This window comes from Brassica rapa, chromosome A01 (assembly GCF_000309985.2).
Source record: "Brassica rapa cultivar Chiifu-401-42 chromosome A01, CAAS_Brap_v3.01, whole genome shotgun sequence".
NCBI classification, from domain to species: domain Eukaryota; kingdom Viridiplantae; phylum Streptophyta; class Magnoliopsida; order Brassicales; family Brassicaceae; genus Brassica; species Brassica rapa.
The window spans coordinates 24,871,818-24,892,430 of record NC_024795.2 but is presented as its reverse complement, the minus strand read 5'-3'; the positions used below and the strand labels follow the sequence as shown (position 1 = coordinate 24,892,430).

General features: G+C 33.0%; 5 protein-coding genes across 7 annotated transcripts; 3 read left to right on the top strand and 2 right to left on the bottom strand.

The window, feature by feature from the left end:
• Window positions 1-90: 90 nt before the first annotated feature.
• Window positions 91-2,380, top strand: LOC103840609 (cytochrome c oxidase subunit 5b-1, mitochondrial). 2 transcript variants are annotated; one of them, XM_009117118.3, is made up of 6 exons: window positions 91-449; window positions 681-763; window positions 853-903; window positions 1,660-1,726; window positions 1,814-1,893; window positions 2,039-2,361. In XM_009117118.3, exons 1-6 carry the CDS (start codon window positions 269-271, stop codon window positions 2,099-2,101), a joined length of 525 nt encoding a protein of 174 aa, XP_009115366.1. In that variant the 5' UTR covers window positions 91-268; the 3' UTR covers window positions 2,102-2,361. The 2 variants fall into 2 exon arrangements, with proteins under 2 accessions (XP_009115366.1, XP_009115358.1); XM_009117110.3 differs by having other exon boundaries at window positions 110-449; window positions 678-763; window positions 2,039-2,380.
• A 236-nt stretch (window positions 2,381-2,616) lies between these two features.
• On the top strand, window positions 2,617-9,417 carry LOC103840583 (acyl-protein thioesterase 2). 2 transcript variants are annotated; one of them, XM_009117087.3, is made up of 9 exons: window positions 2,617-7,270; window positions 7,809-7,920; window positions 8,118-8,154; window positions 8,239-8,308; window positions 8,383-8,487; window positions 8,580-8,730; window positions 8,812-8,894; window positions 8,973-9,066; window positions 9,146-9,417. In XM_009117087.3, the coding sequence occupies exons 1-9, from the start codon at window positions 7,126-7,128 to the stop codon at window positions 9,228-9,230; spliced, it is 882 nt and encodes a 293-aa protein (XP_009115335.1). In that variant the 5' UTR covers window positions 2,617-7,125; the 3' UTR covers window positions 9,231-9,417. The 2 variants fall into 2 exon arrangements, with proteins under 2 accessions (XP_009115335.1, XP_009115338.1); XM_009117090.3 differs by lacking the exon at window positions 2,617-7,270 and adding an exon at window positions 7,290-7,671.
• LOC103840599 (monothiol glutaredoxin-S15, mitochondrial) lies at window positions 9,366-10,788 on the bottom strand. Its single transcript, XM_009117100.3, has 6 exons — window positions 10,592-10,788; window positions 10,233-10,379; window positions 10,038-10,137; window positions 9,884-9,950; window positions 9,685-9,763; window positions 9,366-9,602 (listed from the first exon to the last, which is right to left on the bottom strand). The coding sequence occupies exons 1-6, from the start codon at window positions 10,643-10,645 to the stop codon at window positions 9,546-9,548; spliced, it is 504 nt and encodes a 167-aa protein (XP_009115348.1). The 5' UTR covers window positions 10,646-10,788; the 3' UTR covers window positions 9,366-9,545.
• Window positions 10,789-12,059: 1,271 nt separating this feature from the next.
• On the bottom strand, window positions 12,060-13,179 carry LOC103840578 (late embryogenesis abundant protein 76). The gene is made up of 2 exons (XM_009117075.3): window positions 12,960-13,179; window positions 12,060-12,870 (listed from the first exon to the last, which is right to left on the bottom strand). The coding sequence occupies exons 1-2, from the start codon at window positions 13,011-13,013 to the stop codon at window positions 12,244-12,246; spliced, it is 681 nt and encodes a 226-aa protein (XP_009115323.1). The 5' UTR covers window positions 13,014-13,179; the 3' UTR covers window positions 12,060-12,243.
• A 4,821-nt stretch (window positions 13,180-18,000) lies between these two features.
• On the top strand, window positions 18,001-19,753 carry LOC103840565 (RNA-binding protein cabeza). Its single transcript, XM_009117067.3, has 4 exons — window positions 18,001-18,260; window positions 18,631-19,079; window positions 19,233-19,369; window positions 19,491-19,753. Exons 2-3 carry the CDS (start codon window positions 18,670-18,672, stop codon window positions 19,321-19,323), a joined length of 501 nt encoding a protein of 166 aa, XP_009115315.1. The 5' UTR covers window positions 18,001-18,260; window positions 18,631-18,669; the 3' UTR covers window positions 19,324-19,369; window positions 19,491-19,753.
• The last annotated feature ends 860 nt before the right edge of the window (window positions 19,754-20,613 follow it).

The following is a 20,613-nucleotide window of genomic DNA, read 5'->3' as shown; positions in this document are numbered from 1 at the left end:
ATAAAAATCTCGAATGTAACCCGGGTTAATCCATAGTTATGTTTAATAATAGCTCACACAGTCTGACCATTTGAACGGTGAGATACAAAAATAGATTGACACGTGCGTAAGGGTTATATTCACACGTACGAGTTGATTTGAGGTAAGAGTGACCAATTCCAAATAAGAATCTGAGCAAAGAGCCGCCACCACTCAGAAAGTAAAGCATCGGAATCGTTTCGAGATCACGACACAAACATCTCTCTTTCGAGTCTATCAATTCGTCACCATGTGGAGAAGAATCGTCTCCTCTCATCTCAAATCCCTAGCCGCCGATGTCGCCGCTGCTTCTCCTCGCCGATCGATAGCCACCACCACCGCGAGGCCTGTTGGTTTCCATCTCGCCGCCAATCGATCAGCCGTCTCCGCCTCTTCTTTCCTTACCCCTCGCCATTTCAGCTCTGAATCAGGTGTTTTTATCTGTTTTCAGATCTCGGCTAGTGACTCGATCTTTTTGCGGTGGATTGAGATTAGTTTTATTATTATTATTATTATTATTATTATTATTATTATTATTATTATTATTATTATTATTATTATCATTATTATTATTGCGTTGCGAAAAAAGAAGAATGTGGATTGGTTTAATTCTCAGATCTCTGTTAAGTTTCTCAATCTGTTATTATCACTTTTAACAGTAGAGAGCGTTGCGAAGAAGAAGGTGGAGGATGTAATGCCCATTGCAACCGGACATGAGAAGGAAGAGCTCGAAGCTGAATTGGAGGTGATTCCTATTCTTTGAGCCTCTATGCATTGTACACTTTTATGCTGAGGAAATGAAATTTAGCTTTTGTCATTATAATCTTGTGGCAGGGAAGGAGACTGCTTGACATTGACTTCCCCGAAGGTCCTTTTGGTACAAAGGTTTGTTGATTTGCTGTGATATGGAGTTAACACTCATCAATAGAATTCACAATTTAACTGAAACACAAACCAACAACACTAAACTTAGGTCTGTCTCGTGTGATGATTGGCTATATAAGTCCAGATTACCTGTTTCTGTTACCTCAAATAACCTTTATCAAATATACCGAGACTTATCTCTCTTTTAAATTGAATTTGAGTCCCGCTGGCTGGTTTACTCACCTATATTATAGTCAACTTATTACATCCTTCCGTGTTATTCCTTCACTAAGGACTGCTTTAGCATGCAGTACTTAGTAAGTGTATTTGAAGCTTGTCTAATTGTCAACACCAAACTTCTTGTTTCTTCATATTATCTGGTCATGTTTGTTTTCAGGAACTTTTGTTTATTTCTATGATTAGTATTAGTTCCCTGAATGAGGCACTAGCTTGGATTTGAATCATACATGGGATTTGAATAGTGCATTCAACAAGTCCTTAAGCTCTGTGTTTGTTTGTTTGTTTGTTTACCATGGTCCACTGCCCATGATGCTTATGTTCATGATCATGGATCATGGAAATTTATTTCTTAAGAATCCTTTCTCGTAGTAACTGAAATCATAGGGTTATATTATATGACTGGTGAATTCAGCATGCTGTATAACTGTATAACACAGTTGAGACATTTGATCTTTTTCGTATTGTCTCGAGTGAGAAGCATTCATTCTTGTTTGCCTACTACCATTTGATAACACTTTCCATATTGTTTTACCTCAGGAATCCCCTGCTATTGTAAAATCATACTATGACAAGCGGATTGTGGGATGCCCTGGTGGTGAAGGCGGTAAGTTCATTTCCATTCTTCACTCTTTTAATGTTATAAATTGGTTGAGAAGAGGCATAAAATGGATGCTTTGTATCTCTACTGCAGAGGATGAACACGACGTTGTGTGGTTCTGGCTGGAGAAAGGAAAATCTTTTGAATGCCCTGTTTGCACTCAGTACTTTGAGGTTAGTTAAACTCGTATCAGTAGCTTCTGCTAGATGGTATATACAATAGTCATAGCTCAGACATAACTGTAAAAGGATTAGAGCAAACACTCGTTGAGATTGTCCATTTATGAATATTGAATTGGGTTACATTGTATATTTGTAGCTGGAAGTGGTTGGTCCTGGTGGGCCTCCCGATGGTCACGGCGATGAAGACGACCACCACTGATTGTCAGGCCTCTCCCTTGCCGCGAGTTTTGCTTTTTCTATTTTCCCGTTCTTAAGATATTTTAGATTTTTTATAATAATTGGAATAAAAAAATGAAATATGCCGCTGGCGAAACACAGTTGAAAATGTTTTTGATCCTTTTAGAACAACAACACTTCGGGTATCGGGAAGTTTGTCAAAATGCCAAAACTCTTACGACCGTTGTTTTACTTTTGTAACAACTCTTGAATCAGAATCATTCTTGCCTTTTGCTTATTATATATTCAACTTTTGTTTTTATGGGTCGACGTCTTTTCAATACTGGACGTTTTGATCTTGTCCTTTGATTCCTTGTGAACGGAATAGCCATATACTTCTATATATTATCGAAAACCTAAATTTTCTTCCGACCTGATGCAGTAATTGGTGTAACATTAATTTACTCATACAATGCATGGCACCTACGTTTTACTTTCCATCTTTTTTTTTAATTTATAATGGTGGTGTATGCAACACGGTGGGGGTGAACATGAAATGCCTCTTTATTCCCTTGCGACTCTAGAATTTATTAATTATTCTCATAGGCTAAAAACTTAAGACCAAATTAGTAAACTTGATTAATCGTAAAATGAGACCATTCAGATTGTTAATATCACAAAATTCCGTCAGTTCTTATTTATTTCGTATGCCTTTTTGGATTCATATCATATATATATGTTCACAATGAAAAGACCAAGCAGAAACCTAAATGATAGACTGATAGTACATATATATGGTTTTTTTTAATAGACCACCCTGTGAAACCAAAGCAAAACCTAACTAAGCTATAAAATAGAAGGAAATAAAGACAAACAAAGGACATTATTTTCGGAAAAAGCCCGTGGAATATATTCGAGAAAACAATCTAAAATGTTCCGTTTCTATTCTTTTAAACGTAAAAGAAACAAACTATCAAGAAAAAGGACGTCGGAGTTTAATATTCCGTCTCTACTTAAGGACAAATCACCAGATAAATTAGTTTTCTCTAATAATGTTCGACACAGCTTGCCCTCACCACGAAACCCTCTCGTCTTCAGAATCAGACATGCATGCATATATATATTGTATAAGTGTACTATGTATAAGTTAGTCTTTATGGTGTTAGATTAGATAATTACTAGGAGAAAATAATAGTATGCCTTTGGAAAAAATGTGATGATTTTACGCCCTTTCCAGTTAGGTTCTTTTAACAAACTAAATAATAAAATTGAAAGCCTTTTAGCAAAAAAAAAAGAAAGGAAAAACAAACTAAATAATAAATTAAACACGTATATTTTGTTAGCTGACTATTATACACGTTTAATATTCTTTGATTTTATTTTCATTGGTATTTGTTGTGATATGGATACTGGATATAGTTATATTTACCAGTTGTATATGATTAATTATTATTTTAGCATTATTTATCTAAATAAAATTGTGACATGAGGAATATACTATTGTCAAAAAATATCTTCTAGAGTTTTCGTATTATACATAAGTAACATACCTTTAATATACTATTGTCAAAAATATCTTTTACAGTTTTCGTATTATACATAACATACCTTTAAATAGTACAAACATTACATAAGAATTTTAGTGCTAATTTATTACAAAAAGTTATGCTTAATTAGTACAACTTGCCGATATAGTTACACCATCGTAAACATATCAGATGCCACTCGTTCCCCAATTAAAGGATTATAAAACTTGTATCAATACGTGTACTAATACATCATGGACATATACTCTCAAATAACCTTTATCAAATATAAAGAACGGCATGAATGGTCCTCTTATTGATGTGCTCGATAATAATAATAATCAATACGTGTACTAATACTTTAAACAAAGATGCAATAATATTTAGCATTGGTACGTTATGTAATAGTTTTATCTGCGAACATTCTGTATGCAAATGAAAACAGCCAGTATCGGTTCTTTTTGGTCGGCAGAAAAAAAGAGTAACAAAATTAAGTTTTAGAGTATATATACATAAGCGATGGTATTTATATTATTTAAAATGCATAATATCCTTTTATTCTACGAACAACGCTATATAAATTACTTTATTTAATTTAAGTGATCAAACTAACATAGTAGTGCTGGAAGCATCCATTATTTTGTTTTATGTCAACTGATTTAGGAAAGCTTGATGTAATTGAGTTTATAATCAACTCTTTCTAATTTAGGTTGACTATTCACCACCAATTTATAAATTGTTTTCTTATTTGAAACGGTGGGTCACTAGAAGAGTTGACTAACCAAACGCTATATACATGTTAACGAAAAAAGGATCGCAAGAAAATATAATTAACTTACAAAAGTTGTTGACCTTTGTTAAAAGTTAAAGTTATGTAACGTGATGCCGTCATTACTAAGAATATGTCAAGTAATAGTTCAACAATATTGTCGAGGATCTGAAGTTCTTAACTAATTCAGAAGTTGATAACCACTAAGAACACTATTTTCATTCTATGTTTGTCACACGAGTTTCTATTGTTTAACTAGTTTTCAGATATATACTTAGGTGCCCCGTAATAGAAACCTCACATTTAAATCATACAAATTCAATGCCATATAAGATAACCGGTCCTAAAGTACTCAGTTTCTATTACTATTTGTTTTTTTAATCAAATAATTAATTAAGTGGTGATATATTCCTTCACGAAAGATAAATAGTAATCATTCCATCAAATCTGTAGAGATCTTTGTGGTAGAAATAGAGACAAAAGGCAATTATCAATTTATTATGCGCAGTGCGGGTCTGTGGCATAAAATAAACCACTTATTAAGGAGTTGATTAGGGCATATTGATTGTGCTAAAACAATTTGCATTACGTATTCAATATCAATGCAACTATGTTCATTGTTTTGATCATATACGTATACATTTTTTTTATGTTTCAACATGATTTTTTTTCGTTTTGTTATCTACTTTTCAATACAACGTACGTGTTAAATTGTTAATGGGTACTTTCATTTAAATACATAAAATTGTAACGAGATTATACATAAAATTAGATCACCATTAAGCATGATTCCCTTACATTGGCTTCAAAAATATACAAATGGTTCTGGCCTTTTGGGTATTTTTTTTTTTGGTATATTACATGAAAATTTAAAGTTTTAAGTGAATGGATTCAGGGCCGGCTTAGTGGAGGGGACAAGCGGTGCGATCGCCCCGGACCCAAGTCCGTGTCCCCCCGTATAATAATAATTAAGGGGTCTAATTTTTTTATAAATCTATATTTTTATATATAAAAAATTATAAATATAATAAATCAAAATAAAAAGGGCCCAGAATTATTTGATATGTATATAGTTTTATTTTCATTACAAATATATATAAAATATTATATTAAATTTTATATATATTTTAAACATTATATGAATATAAATTTTAGAGGGTAAAATTTTTTTTTTGCCCTAGAGCCCCTAAGAATGTTGAGCCGGTCCTGAATGGATTTTGAATCATGCAAGTTGCATTGCTAAGCCTCAGACGGTCAGACCCATTCTTATTTTGTCATCATGTAGGTCACTCCCACTAAAGCTCCTTTTCTTTTATTAATATAGCGTATATAAATACTAGTTAACCTCACTCAAAATAGAGCTACACGTGTGTAAAATATAACTTTTAATAGAATTTCTACTCATAAGTCCTTCCATTGATTAGAAAACTAAGCACTCTTTTAATGTCAAGAAATACGAGGATCTGAATAATTTTTAAGTGGACCAAACGTACTAAATAAACTAAACTAAGAAAATGTAATTGTCTAAGGAACCCAAGGCGACGAATCTCACCATTACACTCAGAATTCGAGGCTTTACCATGGACAATTGAATGGAATGCATGTTACATCTATCAATTTGTCAATTTTTTAGCACCTAGTATAAGGATTTAGTCTCGATGATTCAAAACTTTGGAACATGACCTAACTTTTCTACTGAGTTGAAGGAGCTGATGAAGTTGAAGAACAAATTCATAGAGTTTTCGATAGTTTTTATTCCTCATTTAGAGTTTTTAATAATCTTTATTCTTTGTTCTGAGAATATATCATCTAATTCATTAGCTAAGATAACAAGATATTTTTATAGGAACTTGTATTACATTAATTGTTCTGTTTCAGTCTGGTTTTTTATACAACCAAAGATTGAGTAATAGAATAGTTAAAAAATTGTGTAATGGTTTGTATTATTGTCATGTAATGCTTTGTATTATTGACATTGATGGCACTATTCATATTAATTCAAATCAACGAGAGCGATGAATGTTAATGAAAAAAACTCGTTAAGAAGAAAAAAAAAGAAACATTAATGAATAGAACACATGTTTTACAATGATCACTATTTAGTATTCACATATTAAAAAAAAAACAAAGTGTACTTTAGTTAAGGTTCTTTTTTTGCCAACTAGCAACCAACAAGTAAAGTAACAGATGTATGTATTCATCAAATAATTATAAAGTCAACCAAGTACACTAAATTTTATTGAAAATATTTTCATGTTAGTTTTTTCATATACATTTTTTTACGATTTGGATTTAGATAATGACACGATGACAAACTAATAAAAAGCAACACAACGTTAGAAGATCCATCAAAATTTGAGTGTTATCAGACGCATTAAAGAACAATAATATTGGTAATACAAGTTTTGTATCTATGTAGTAAAAATGTCTAGGTAAAACCGTAAAATAAGTGGACATGATAATTAACGCAACAGGGTCAAACAAAAGAGTAATGAAAGAAGCGTTGAAGGAGATGAGAAAAGATCAAAGGCTTTTGTTGGTTTTATTGCTTCCCCCACATGCAATCCAGGTTGGTCACTGATGTTTCTACGCATCATCATTACACTCAGTGGTTTCAGATTTCACAAATCCAAGAGCCCTACAAAAATCCTGATTAATGGGTATCCATCAATCTTCTCACTTTTATATGTTAATCCATTAAACAAATGATTGAACAAGGAGATTTTGATTTTTCATTTCCTTCTTTCTTTTTCGGTTTTGGATTATGCCCTCATGTTTCTAGTAATATACTTTGTGTTATATTTATATAGAATTAATATTCTTTTACGCGGAAGAGTTTATTTTCTTCCACTGCCACAAGGCATTGATTCCCTCCATCTCTCTCCTCTGAGTATTTTTGCCGCTAGCTCTGCTCAAGGTTTTGATTTTGATTCCTTATGTTCCCAAAAGATTTATTTCTTTTGTTATATTAATATAAAGAAAACTAAAAAGAAATTGTGTTTTCCTTATTCTATTTCCATGGATGCTTTCTCTAGCCTTCTCTTAGCAGTAGTTTTTTGTGTAGCTGTTGTACACATTTAACATCCCATAATGAATGATTCAGATTCACATCTCTTTTCTTTTTATTCCCTCTCCTCTCAACATCACCTCAATTTTTTTCTATAAATACACACTTCCCCTCCCATACCTTCTCTTATATTTTCAATCATTGTGTGTTTTGTGACATTTGAAAACACTACCAAAAATCACAACAAAGTCTCTAAAATTGTAGTGTCCATTTAACAAGAATGAGCTACTCTCGTCAAAGCATGGGTTCTGGTTTGTTTCTACTTCTTGTTTGCTCTGCCTTATGTCATCTTTTAATGTGTGTTGTGTTTAGTTATGAAGTGTGTGCTTGTAATAACTCTGTTTTGTGATTACTCTGCTTGAATATGTTTCTGGCAAAATATTTGTAGGTAGTAGAAGTACAAGGGGATATGAGTTTGGAAGGACTTATGTTGTGAGGCCTAAAGGAAAGCACCAAGCTACTATTGTTTGGTTGCACGGTCTTGGAGACAATGGCTCAAGGTACTATAATGCTCTTTCACATGCCTTGTACTTATGATGATCAATACCTATTTCTTAAGTCAAGTCATAAAGAGAGATAATCTCACCATGCTTATAAAAGTAATGCCCAAATGAGTTATAAAATATATCAAACAAAAGTTCACATGTTCCACTGTCTTATTGAACAACTTCTCACTTAGTCTCCATTCTCTCTGCAGCTCGTCTCAACTCTTAGAGAGCCTGCCTCTTCCAAACGTAAGGATCCATGAACACAAACACACTCGGAAGTAATTGTCTGTATTACTGAACTCTCATTAAATTTTCTGTATTAATGTACAGATAAAATGGATTTGTCCAACTGCTCCCTCACGTCCTGTTTCGCTTCTGGGAGGCTTTCCTTGCACTGCATGTAAGATCATTCAACTTCTAGGCTTCTCTGAGAGAGATAACTAAACGATAACAACCAAACTCATTGCTTCTCAGGGTTTGACGTGGGAGAAATCTCTGAGGATCTTCATGATGATATAGAAGGCTTAGATGCTTCAGCAGCACATATTGCTAACCTCTTATCAACTGAACCAACAGATGGTAAGCCAACCAAAGAGTTATAATATACTCCTATCCATCAGTATCTCAAGCGTAACTTGAAAAAAAAAAATGCTCTTTGTGGTTTGTTTCAGTAAAAGTTGGGATAGGTGGTTTCAGCATGGGTGCAGCAATAGCACTCTACTCCACAACATGCTACGCTCTTGGACGTTATGGAAACGGACTTCCTTATACTATAAACCTACGCGCTACTGTAGGACTCAGTGGTTGGCTTCCTGGCTGGAGGTATAGTTTTTCAACACCTTCAAGTCCACTATTTAACATATATAGAGACTAAATATTAGAAGCTTCAACATAACAATGCAGGAGCTTAAGGAGCAAGATAGAAAGTTCAAATGAGGCTGCAAGGCGTGCTGCATCGATACCAGTTATACTTGCACATGGAACTTGTATGTGTACACATCATTTTGTAATATAAAGTTGAGTTCATTGTTTCTTGATAGTTTTTTTTTTTTTTTGTGTTGCAGCGGATGATGTAGTTCCTTACAGATTTGGAGAAACATCTGCGCAGGCACTTGCCATGGCTGGATTCCGACAAGTTATGTTCAAACAATATGAAGGGTAATAAATGTTATAATCTGTTTAGTTTGCTTTTACTGTGTTTGGTCTGAGACTGTGAGGTTTGTTGTCAATTGTGTAGGCTTGGTCACTATACAGTTCCGAAAGAAATGAATGAGGTCGTTCACTGGCTCGCCTCAAGGCTTGGACTTGAGGGCTCACGTTAAAGCTTCAACATGCATCTATAGCTATTTTCATACATGGTGTGTAATATATTATATATAGTGGGTGGTTTCTTGGGGTATACGTCGACTGTTTTGTGATTTAATTTTTGCTTTTTCTGCTCTTTCGATTCTTGATTATGAATAATGAAATAAAAGCTCTTTGATAATATAATATATCAAGTTTTGCTCATAACAAGTTTCTTGAGACTTTTATTATTACCGTACATCAAAAGGCATTCTCATGTTAAGAAACAAGAAAAAAAAAACATATTCAGCAGTGACATATAACTTCAGACTTGGAGAAAAATCTCAAGAAGCTTACTGAGACTTATGGTTTGCAGAGACGTCTTTAAGCTTCTCCTCCAGTTCACCTTCCTGTAATTGAATAAAAGGACTTGGGATCATAATGGAAACACAATAAGATGAAAGAAAGGGTAATAGTGTTGGTGAAAGTAACCTTGTGCATGTTGAGGATGATGTCTGAGCCTCCAATAAACTCTCCCTTGATGAAGATCTGTGGAAATGTAGGCCAATGGCTACACAGAAGAAGTCATTAATCAGATTCAAGACTAATGAAGACAAATACACATAGAAACATATAATATCCCATCTTGTAATGAGACTACACAGCTCTCTCTATAAAGCATAATCTCTACCTGAATGATTTCACAGCATTTTTCAACTCTGGATCTTCAAGAATGTTCCTGGCACCTATAGGAACATCTGAACACCAGAAACACATATTGATTGAGAGCATTTAAAAAAACGATGGCTTCAATTTCTACAACTACAAAGTAGATCAAAACTTACTATATTGTTGGAGAACCCTCACGGCTAGAGAGCTAAACCCACACTGAGGAGCTTCAGGGACTCCTTTCATGTAGAGCATAACAGGATTCTCCTTCACATCCTATTAACAATCCAAAGCAAAACATCATCATCACCAAACAACTCCAACCAGATGCAGAACTCAAAAATAAAATAAAAAAAAACTCTTAAGGTTACATTCTCAACGAGATCCTTTAACGAGTCAGTGGAACCACCAGGAGGAACTTTCTGTGTAGGCTTGAAGTCATCATGTGTGTCTGAATCGCTGGGCACTGAAGATGAGTACCTCATCATCCCATTTTGATAGACTGATGACACAGATGCCTGCAAACACAAAACCATAAGTAAACTCAGCTAACTCGATTCAAGATCAAAACAGAACAAAACATCAAAGTACTAATCTTGTTTATGAGAAGCTCCAGATTCAAGATCAAAACAAAAAAAAGAACATCAAAGTAGTAATCTTTTTTTAATAAGAAACCATTTTTAAAATTGAGAAAAGAGAAAAACTGATTGAGACACATCATCAGACTAACCAATCTGTTACAACGAACGGTGTTGAGAAACCTGCTCGACAAAGCAGCCGCCATCTCTAAATCAAGAAGATTTTATTCAGCAGACGAGAGATATTTTTCGTGGAGGAAGAAACGAAAATTGATACACCGTCTCTGGAAGATCTTTACGACCAACGCTTCTAGTGACGACCGAACCGGAACGGACTCACTTCGTGTCATAGCTCATAACCCTAAGGTGTTATACGGTGTCGTTTTGGAGTGGTCACGGTTTTTTCGTCCTTTTTGGATTTTCTTGTTTTTACTGGTTCGGTTTTCTCCGGTTTAGGTAATTCAATATCGAATTGTAGGCAAATGATTTTTTCTTTGGGATGACAAAAAAAAAAGAAAATATAATTCTTTGGTTCTCTAATTTATAAACAAAAAATATGAACTAATAATTAATCTGTTGGAAAACTATTATATTATCAAAGGTTAAAAATATTTGATGATGATAATGTATTAGTCTATTTAGGGAGATTACAACTAGTTTGGATGATTTTCGAAAAATATTAAGGATATAGTCCTACTGTTTTTAATGCTAGATCGTCAATCTAAAGTGTATATATAGATCGAAACGAAATTACCGATTTCTCAAAAAAAAAAATCGAACGAACATGATAATATAGTACATTTCAAGATCTTGCTTACCAGCGATGATGCGTGGGCACAAAACTACAAAATTACTGATTTACTTAGATTAGTAGAAGTATAGAACATATTTGTTTTGAGCATCAACATTGATTACAATGATAATGCTTGAGATCCTATGGAATTAATCTATCTTATTAAAACAGAAACATTGTGACTTTTTCTAGGTGGATTTTAAGTTGGACATACTATTAGATATGATATATTTTCTGATTCTATTAGTTAACAATTAATATTATTAAATTATTTCCTTATTCTATTTTGCTAACTTAATACCTTATATGCATTTATTTATCAGTTAGCCTATATGCTTTATATTCAAAAAAAAATATCTTGCCCAATCGATTTCATAAACAACAACGTGTAATAATGTTTAATTTTGAGATTTCATAACCACCATCCAATAAGTCTATAAGATAATCACCATGCAGTATATTACTCTGTAACCAATTAATTATATATATAGCCATACTATATGATATATTCAAAATGGATTCAAGTCAAACTTCTTAACCTATTATCCTTTAACCATTATAAGTCAAACTTCTTAACCTATTATCCTTTAACCAATCTAAATTGGATTATACATCAGATTAACGGGTTTACCGGTTCGAGAGTGTAAATTAGATTTTAAAGTATTGATTTAAATGCTAATTATTAAATAGATAAATTTTTTATAAATTAAAAAAATATTTATAACATTGTTCATAAAATTTTGAATAAAATATTCCGCGCTTCCGAAACGCGGGTGATGGTCTAGTAACTATTTATTATAGCAAAAAATACAAATTGGACGACACAAAAGTTGTAACAGGATGGAATATAAACTTATTGGCTGGAAATTAGAAGTCTCCAGGATCACCGTCACAACGAAAGAAACAAAACGGAATCACAAACACAAGGACACAACAGAAATTACAAAACAAAGACGCATGACATTATTGAAACAAAAGAAAAGAGGTACACGTTCATTGTTCTTGTTATTCTCACTTCCTCTCATAAGTATGACGAGTCTGATCAGTGCTCCGAGTAGTACCAGTCGTTGTTCCTGGATAATGTTCCCTGTCTTCTTCCTCCGTAGCCATTCCAAAAGTGTGCTTCACCGCATCAGCTGCACCCATAGCCATCTGCTTCACATGCTCACCTGTCTGGCTCAAGAACCCACCGGTCTTGTCTCTACCGGCTTCAGCCGTCTCTTTCGTGTACTGAGCCGCGTTTTGCGCCGTCTCCTTTGTGTACTGAGCTGCGTCTTGAGCCTTTTGCTTCACGGCTTCACCTGTCTCCGACAGGTAGCTCCCGGTCTTGTCCTTCGTCTCACGGGCTTTTTCTTGAGCCGTCTGGGCAGTTTGAGATGTCTTCTCTTTTGCTGATTGGGTAGTTTCATGAGCCTTTTGCTGGGTAGTTTGGGCAGCTTGAGATGTCTTGTCTTTCGCTGCCTGGGCCGTCTCTTGAGACTTTTGTTGGGTCGTTTGGGCAGCTTGAGAAGTCTTGTCTTTAGCTGCCTGGGTTGTCTCATGTGCCTTTTGTTGGGCCGTTTGGGCCGTCTGGGAAGTCTTGTTCTTGCCTTCCTCAGCCTTGTCCCTCATTGCTCCCATAGTTTGTCCTGTCTTCTCCTGTTATCACACAACCAAATCATCTTTATAACTTGTAAACAGAATGAGATTTACGTATGTAGATATGTACACATAGATACTCTTCTTACCTGAGTTTTGCCTCTGGTTTCACCAGCTTTGTAGCTTTGTTGGTTAGACGCCATTTTTCTTTTCCTTCAAATGTGTAAAATATGAAACGACAATTAAAGCTTTTTCTCAAAGTGATTGTTGCTGTGTAGAAACTCTGTTTTGTCTCTCCAAACCATCGGGACATTTGTAGTGTGTCTTGGTCGGTTGGAGAATGGGACACGTGTAAGCACAGAAGATACGTGTATAGTTGCATGGTATGCTGAGATTAAAACTAATTAAATTAGGAGTATGGGGTGTTGTACTTTGCAAGTGTTAGTATGCGGGTTCTCGATCCTGTACGTGTTGTCCTCTGTGGTTGCGACACATCATGGTTGATTGAAAGATGCTTGATACGTGGTGACACAAGAAGTGTCGTCACCGCATGTTATAATATATTACTATCAATATGGCTTATCATAATTTTTGTTCTTCATTGTGTATCGGTCGTTACGTGCATGTTCCGTAACCGTGTCAAACAATCAAACATCACTTAGAGATAGTACATTAAAATACTCTTTAGCGTTCTGAAATCAAAATTGATAATATAAAAGTATCCCCGAAAACGAGCAACTTCGAGGTTAGTCCTTGAACTACGTACTCACCTCCACATATGATTAGCCTTGTTCGATGTGTGACAACTAGCCAATGAAATACAACCCAGACTGATGCACGTTGAAAATATTAGCACAAATGTTAGAACAACATATATGTAGTAAAATTCGAATGGCGCCAGATGACGATGATATAGAAAATTAACAACAATTTAGTAAATTTTGAATGGCAGCAATACATATGATACTATATATAACAGAGAAAAAAAAAACAAAAGATGAGTACTTCAACAACGTATCAAACACAGCCAGCATATGATCAGAATCACAGTTGCAGCTTAACTTTAACTTTAATGATCCCATATTTCTCAAAATGTTTACCAATAGGCAGTAAGTTTATATATTTTTCCTATTTTATATAGGCTCCGACTGGTGACATGTAGTATTAGAATTGAATTACAGTATGATTTATAGTTCGATGTAACTTGCAGTAAAAAATATGTGGTAAAAATAGTAAGTTTATGTGGTAAGTTTTACAGTAAAAATAAAAGTTATCATTTTATTAAAACTTATGACTGGTAACATTTTTGATGTATAAGTTGCAGTATGAGTTCTGAATAAAAGAATTAAATATATAAATTGATAAATAGAATTTTTTTATTAAGCTCTTTTTAAAATAAATAAAAAGGAAAAAAATTATTTTAAATAAGAATAAAAAGTTTGAAAAAAAATATTTTAAATTATTTTAAGCTATTTTTGTTTAAATATATATAATTATATATATATAATAAACAAAAAAAATCTCATATAAACATATGAATATATGTATGTAAATTTTCAAAACAATTTTTAAAAATTAATTTAAATGGAAGTAAGAAAGTTTATAAAGTATTTTGGCTAGCAAATAAATAGTTGTGTACAATAGTTGAGAATATTTATTAAATAACCAAAGTAATTGTTGGACAATTGCCATGTTTTAAAAGTTAATAAATTTCTATAGAAATAAAAAAACGTGAACAACTAAACAAAAAGTTACTAACTCAAGTCAACTCAAGCTCTAATACATGCAATTTTCTTTGATGTTGGCTTAACATTTGATTTGTTGATTTTACAAAGGAGATAACTCAAAGTGTAACTCAACCTTACCACATTCTAAATCAACACACAAACTCAAAAGTTCACAACAAAATCATGATTGGTAACATTTCTGATTAATATTCTTAACTCAAACTAATTCAAGTGTAAAACATGTCACCAATCAAAGCCATACTCAGATTCTTCTCCTTATTTATCTTTATCTACAACCATTTTATAGCATTATCATTGAGAATCATTTGCATAATCTATAAGTAGATGAAAATAATAAAATATATAAGAGAAAAACTAAGAGGAGTACTCTTTTATTTGTGCGAAACTCAAATTACAATATTTGTCTCATAATCGATGGTTTAATAGTTCAAAAAAAAAAAAAAATTATATATATATATATATATATTAAATCAATAAAATACACAACAATTGAGAAATTCGTATTGTTTTCACTTTTTATCATTGCTGATATTCTTATAAACCACACAATTTACCGTTTATCTAAATTAGATTTAAGATTTCTTTTTAGTGATTCTGAAATGCAAAATCATTTTTTTAACGGATTTTTTTTTACAGAAAGTAACAGTTTGATCTATACGATTTCTTTTGGGGTTCTACTGTTCTATACGATATCTTCAGCTTTTACTGTGACGAGTACTAATAATAGTCATGCAAAACATGATCGAATTGAAACGTGACCATGAAACAAATAAATAATATGTCTCAAGGGTATATTGTCCATAAACGACCATAGTGAGGCATCCCACTTACATTCTGTAAGTTAATTCACATATGTTAGCCATATAGTTTGTAAAATGTAATACATTTTTCTGTTTTCAAAATCATATTGAATGAAACTTTTCTAAGTTCTTTAAAAATATATTTGGACGTCCGAGAGCATATAATAAATGTTTTATCATTGATTACTCTTATATTTTAAAAATAATTGTTAATGTGTAAATTAGAAAATCAAAAGTTAAAATGAAAGAGGGTGAGAGGTGATGCATGGATGGGAGTCCCAAAGAGAATCGAATCAGCTCAGTTCCTTTTTTTTGTTACCTACTTTACTCTTCTCCAAGAGAATGGACTCCAGATATTAATTAGCAGCTTCCCCTCTTTTTACCTGGCTAATTATTACAGAACAAATTAATTTGTATTTGGAAGATTGTCAAATTTCCTTTGTTTTAGTTAATGTTAAAAATAAATATGGGAATAAACAGCGAGAGATATAAAGGGAAATTAAAGTGAGAAATAAAGGAAAAGACGGTCAAAACGAAAACATCGAAGGATTATTCCATCACCATCACCCAAATTTATCTTTATTGAAACTCTCTATTTTGCTTCATCCCTTTTGATTTTCCCTTTATCTTTTCTTTTCCCCTCTTTTTATGTTTTTGACCCATAATTATATTGTAATTTTACATTATTATATTTGTTTGGTTTTCTCGTTTCTATCCAATCCACTCTTGTCCACAGTTTGATATTTTGATCTTTTTAGGACAAAAATCTAATCTATAACATGACCCAAATATTACAAATTTAATCAATGAGCTAGAACAAAGGGTGGTCGAACAAAAATAAACGAAATTATACATTAATATATTTGTTATTTAATTATTATCCATCGTAAATGATGCGAAATACTGCTTCAATATTATATCCGTAAACTATAAGGTGAAAAAAACATATATTACAATTGCTAAGAATTTGTTAAGACAACTTGTTTTAGGTCTCTTCTCCTTGATTAACATATAATTCGAAGTACTTATAAGTTTCAGTTATATTCCTTTAGACACTTATACATATTTGAAGTAAAACAAAGAAAGAGCATGTAATGTACATGAGTGCATCTTATCAAAATCCATTATTACATTGATCATTCTGTTTTAGGAAATTCACAGATATTGTTACGTTGCCGCTAAGCAAAGAGAACTTGTATTATAAAATGCTATCAAAAGTAAAGAAGCACAAAGATAGTGAATATTCAAAATTCAAAAGTAACAGAGATTTTTATTCGTGTCTTGGTTCAGTTGCCTCCTAAAGTATAAATGAAAGAGACTTACCACAATGTAATTGAGAGATTAAGCCACCTTTTCTATATCAACAAAAAGCTTATACCACGTACAAGATACCGAATCGATTCTCTATTCAATAGCATCTCTTTATATGTGTACACCTTTAGCTGATTTCATTTCATTTCATTTAGCATTTTGTTTCTAACCGAGACCTTAGAAGTTGATATCTCACACGATCTATATGACTACATTTCAAGAAATGTATATGTTTTTGTATATTTAGATGTGAATTTGACACATCTGGGTTATAATGTTATTTATACGTATATAGCAACTTAACCTATCACAAGCATAGGGTACTTCATAATAGTACTTTACATGTACAAAAAGATGTAAAATGAATATATACAAGGTGCCATGGGTCATTCTGTTGTAAAATCAAACCATGTTCCGCTACATTCAATCTTTTAAAAATCAAAGCTCGGGATACCACACAAAAACGGTATTCGACAATTTATTTATCTGTTTATTTCGTTATCTACCAAAGTATGTTAAGATTCTTAAGAACAAAGAATTTTCGTGACAGATAAAAGTTCAATCTCGTTATTCTATACCATGTCAAAAACATGAAAAATACATATGTACATGTGTTTAAAAAGTTTCTTGTTTATTCTTTCTTTTGGCATATTTTGATATGTATATATGATTTTAAATTGTAGATCTTACTAATTACAGTTTATTTAAGGAAACCAAAATTATGATAGGAAAGGAACGTCGCCTAGCTAGCTACTTAAATTAATCAGTATTGTTCATAGGTAACTAAATGATGAGCTTCCTTGGTGTTGAAGCATATAATCATAAAATTATAAAACATAGTTATCAATTGCATTAGAGATAGAGGGTCCAAAAAGGTACCAGTCAAAGAACTTTTGTGTAGAGCAAGAGGTTAACAAGATCTCTTTCTTTTAGTTGGGTGTGGGCTCCTTAAGCTGTTTGGTGGCTTCTTGTCACTCTTAATTACTTAAAATTGCATTATGCATGCTTTGACCCAAGATTCTCACCAAAGCATATTTATTTTATGATTAATTATGTCAATATTCTAATTAAAATATAACTATCATGTGGAAATGAAGCGAATAAGAGACGATAAAAATGAGAAGAGACTAAAAGGGGGGGAAAACATATCAAGTGAAAAAAATCTATTTGTTGAGTTTTTAGTCTTGAATAAACGAAAACAACCATAAACATAGGGCATAGCTATAGCCTCTATGAGCATGCATCAATTTAAATATCTCGCATATACAAAACATTCAAAGCCATGGCCAAAGCAAAAAATTTCCATCTTTTAAAATTTCAGGGCTTCAGAATATCAGCCGAAATTTCTCATTTAATTAATTTATATATTCTCTTTTTTTTCTTGTTTCTCTTCTTTTGCTAAAGTTTACAATTGAGGTGAGGAAAACGAAAAAGTTATTATTATTTAGTTAAAAAAAAAAATTCTTAAACGAGACACCAGTTGTTCTTCTGTGTTCTATTTAAGAACATCCACTTCACATCCCCTCTCAAAGCCTCGTGTCTTGTTTTCTTTCAATAAACACATAATAAGATAGCTTCCAAGTTCATCAAGGTCAGTCTTCTTTATTATTTCGTAACTATTTGATTAAATTATATATTGATCTCAGAAATATATAGCTAAGTCCAGAACTAGTTGGCAAATAATACGCGTTATATGTAATGAATATAATAAGATAACACATACAATACATATCCACTATTAATTTCTACCTAAATATAGTCTTTAACCACACAATTGATTTCTTTGTCCCAACTTTTAAAGAAAAAAAGAGTTCAGTACACAAGAAATTCATTTTCATTAGTTGCATGGTACTTTGCATCTTTTTGTTTTCTTTCGAATATGGAATTATCTAATAAGAATATTCAGATTTAGTTGCACCTCTCTTTTTTTTTGTAGTAATGTTTTTATGTGCATGTAACAGAAATAAACGTAAGCGCACGCATACAATAACCTATCGAAGATGAGCAGACCCGGAGACTGGAACTGTAGATCATGCACCCACCTCAACTTCCAGCGCCGTGATTCTTGCCAGCGATGCGGTGACTCCCGTTTGGGTGCAGGTGGAGTCGGTGGCTTAGAGTTTGGTGATTTCGGCGGCAGAGGTATGTCTGCTTTTGGATTCACCACGGGCTCCGACGTTCGTCCAGGTGACTGGTACTGCACAGTTGGAAACTGCGGGACACATAACTTTGCCAGCCGCTCCACCTGCTTCAAATGCGGCACTTTCAAGGACGAATCCCTCGGTGGGGGCGGCGGCGGTGGCGTAGGCGTAGGCGGTCCGGTCATGTTTGACGCTGACGTTATGCGGTCTAGAGTCTCCGGCAACGGTGGCCGCTCCAGCTGGAAATCCGGTGATTGGATTTGCACCAGGTACCAAATCAAAACATTTTAGATAATGTACCGGTAAATATAATATATGAATATAATACATCGTTTTACATGCAAATTATTCAGGTTAAAGTTTAACCTATAGATATTTTTTTTGTCAGCAACTGATAGATATTTAAATTATTGGAAATACAGGCTTGGTTGCAATGAGCATAACTTTGCAAGCAGAATGGAGTGCTTCAGATGCAATGCACCAAGGGACTTCAGCATGAGAACCTCTTTCTAAGTTACACAATAATGCCTTTGAAGTAGCCTTGTTTCCAATCTCTTGGGTAATAATTCAATTTTCTTTATTGTATATACTATATTGTTTGATAAGTAAGACCAGGACCGGAAACTAAGGTTTATTTAAATGTGTTTTTTTCTTTCTTTTCAAATTTGATATTTTTTCAGGCACCGTTTCAATCAATGGAAAAGGAGAAAGAGGAGCAAGATTGAATTAAAGATGATAATTTTGTTAGATGTTATGAGAGCCAATATTGTAACTTTAGCTGTCGTGCTTTTGCATTTATAATATTTCATTTTCGTAATTTTCCTTTTCAGTTTCTTTTAAGAGTTTTATTATTCTAATCATTGTACGCTGCATGTCTTTCTTAAAAGAAGATTCTCTTCTCAATTTCATCGCTTTATACATGAGTTGCTACTTTTTTTTTGTTTTATTGTGTGTCCAGCCTTTTCAATTCTGATAGACTATAGCATAGGGCCGGCTATAGTTCCATCACTCTGTCATATATCAATCCCTTGAGTTTTAGCGTTCATTATAGATATTATGATTACAAGTTATCATCAACCTAGTGAGTATTCGACCCAAAGAAAAAGTAAAAAAAAAAATATCAATCTAGTGAGAGATTCTTGCATGCATATGCATCCAAGTGCGTATTGTGTAAATATTATGAATTTCTGGACATGTTGCTTTTCTCTAGTTTTGAAAATCAGTGGCCTCTGAAAGGTGGGCACAGCTTCACAATCAAGTGTGGAATGAAGCTAGAATCTGAGATATCGATTTGTCTTCATATTATTTTATAGTGTTCTGTTTCTATTGTTGATTCTGTTTTATGTTCATTTTGTTCTTCTTTAGTCTAAATGTTAAGAAAAGAGGAAACGACATTCAGGTATATCCACCTTTCAACAAAAGATGTTCCGTTTTGTTCTTTACCATGTTTTTGGATATGTTTACATGATTGTAGACTTGTAGTCCATAAAAGCTAAATGTTAAGAAAAGAGAAAACTTAATTAGGGCATCTGAGTTTTATACCAAGTTTTTACCAGTATAAAATAGAAAAATATAAAAGTAAAAATAGTGACGAGAGATATGGAGATAGTTTTCAAATAAGAGAGACTCAAAGATGTGTAAGAGATATTATCTCCACATTTATATATTTTGCTAAGCTAAATGAACTCCCAACCTAATATGCTTCTTCGAAATGATGGTTTGAACACGTCAATTTTTGAAATGTTTGAGTAAGGATCGATGGATCAATTTTGGACTAGATCGAATAAGGATCGATGGATAACT

Bases quoted from the DNA above. Each gene is read 5' to 3' on its own strand.
- LOC103840609 (XM_009117110.3), top strand. From the start codon at position 269: ATGTGGAGAAGAATCGTCTCCTCTCATCTCAAATCCCTAGCCGCCGAT. The intron at 450-677 runs GTGTTTTTATCT...CACTTTTAACAG, and splicing joins CCATTTCAGCTCTGAATCAG to TAGAGAGCGTTGCGAAGAAG. The intron at 764-852 runs GTGATTCCTATT...ATCTTGTGGCAG, and splicing joins AGCTCGAAGCTGAATTGGAG to GGAAGGAGACTGCTTGACAT.
- LOC103840599 (XM_009117100.3), bottom strand. From the start codon at position 10,645: ATGGCGGCTGCTTTGTCGAGCAGGTTTCTCAACACCGTTCGTTGTAAC. The intron at 10,380-10,591 runs GTTAGTCTGATG...TTGTGTTTGCAG, and splicing joins CCGTTCGTTGTAACAGATTG to GCATCTGTGTCATCAGTCTA. The intron at 10,138-10,232 runs GTAACCTTAAGA...GATTGTTAATAG, and splicing joins TAAAGGATCTCGTTGAGAAT to GATGTGAAGGAGAATCCTGT.
- LOC103840578 (XM_009117075.3), bottom strand. From the start codon at position 13,013: ATGGCGTCTAACCAACAAAGCTACAAAGCTGGTGAAACCAGAGGCAAA. The intron at 12,871-12,959 runs GTAAGAAGAGTA...GTGTGATAACAG, and splicing joins AAACCAGAGGCAAAACTCAG to GAGAAGACAGGACAAACTAT.
- LOC103840583 (XM_009117087.3), top strand. From the start codon at position 7,126: ATGTTTCTAGTAATATACTTTGTGTTATATTTATATAGAATTAATATT. The intron at 8,488-8,579 runs GTAAGCCAACCA...GGTTTGTTTCAG, and splicing joins ATCAACTGAACCAACAGATG to TAAAAGTTGGGATAGGTGGT. The intron at 9,067-9,145 runs GTAATAAATGTT...TCAATTGTGTAG, and splicing joins ATGTTCAAACAATATGAAGG to GCTTGGTCACTATACAGTTC.
- LOC103840565 (XM_009117067.3), top strand. From the start codon at position 18,670: ATGAGCAGACCCGGAGACTGGAACTGTAGATCATGCACCCACCTCAAC. The intron at 19,080-19,232 runs GTACCAAATCAA...TTGGAAATACAG, and splicing joins GGTGATTGGATTTGCACCAG to GCTTGGTTGCAATGAGCATA.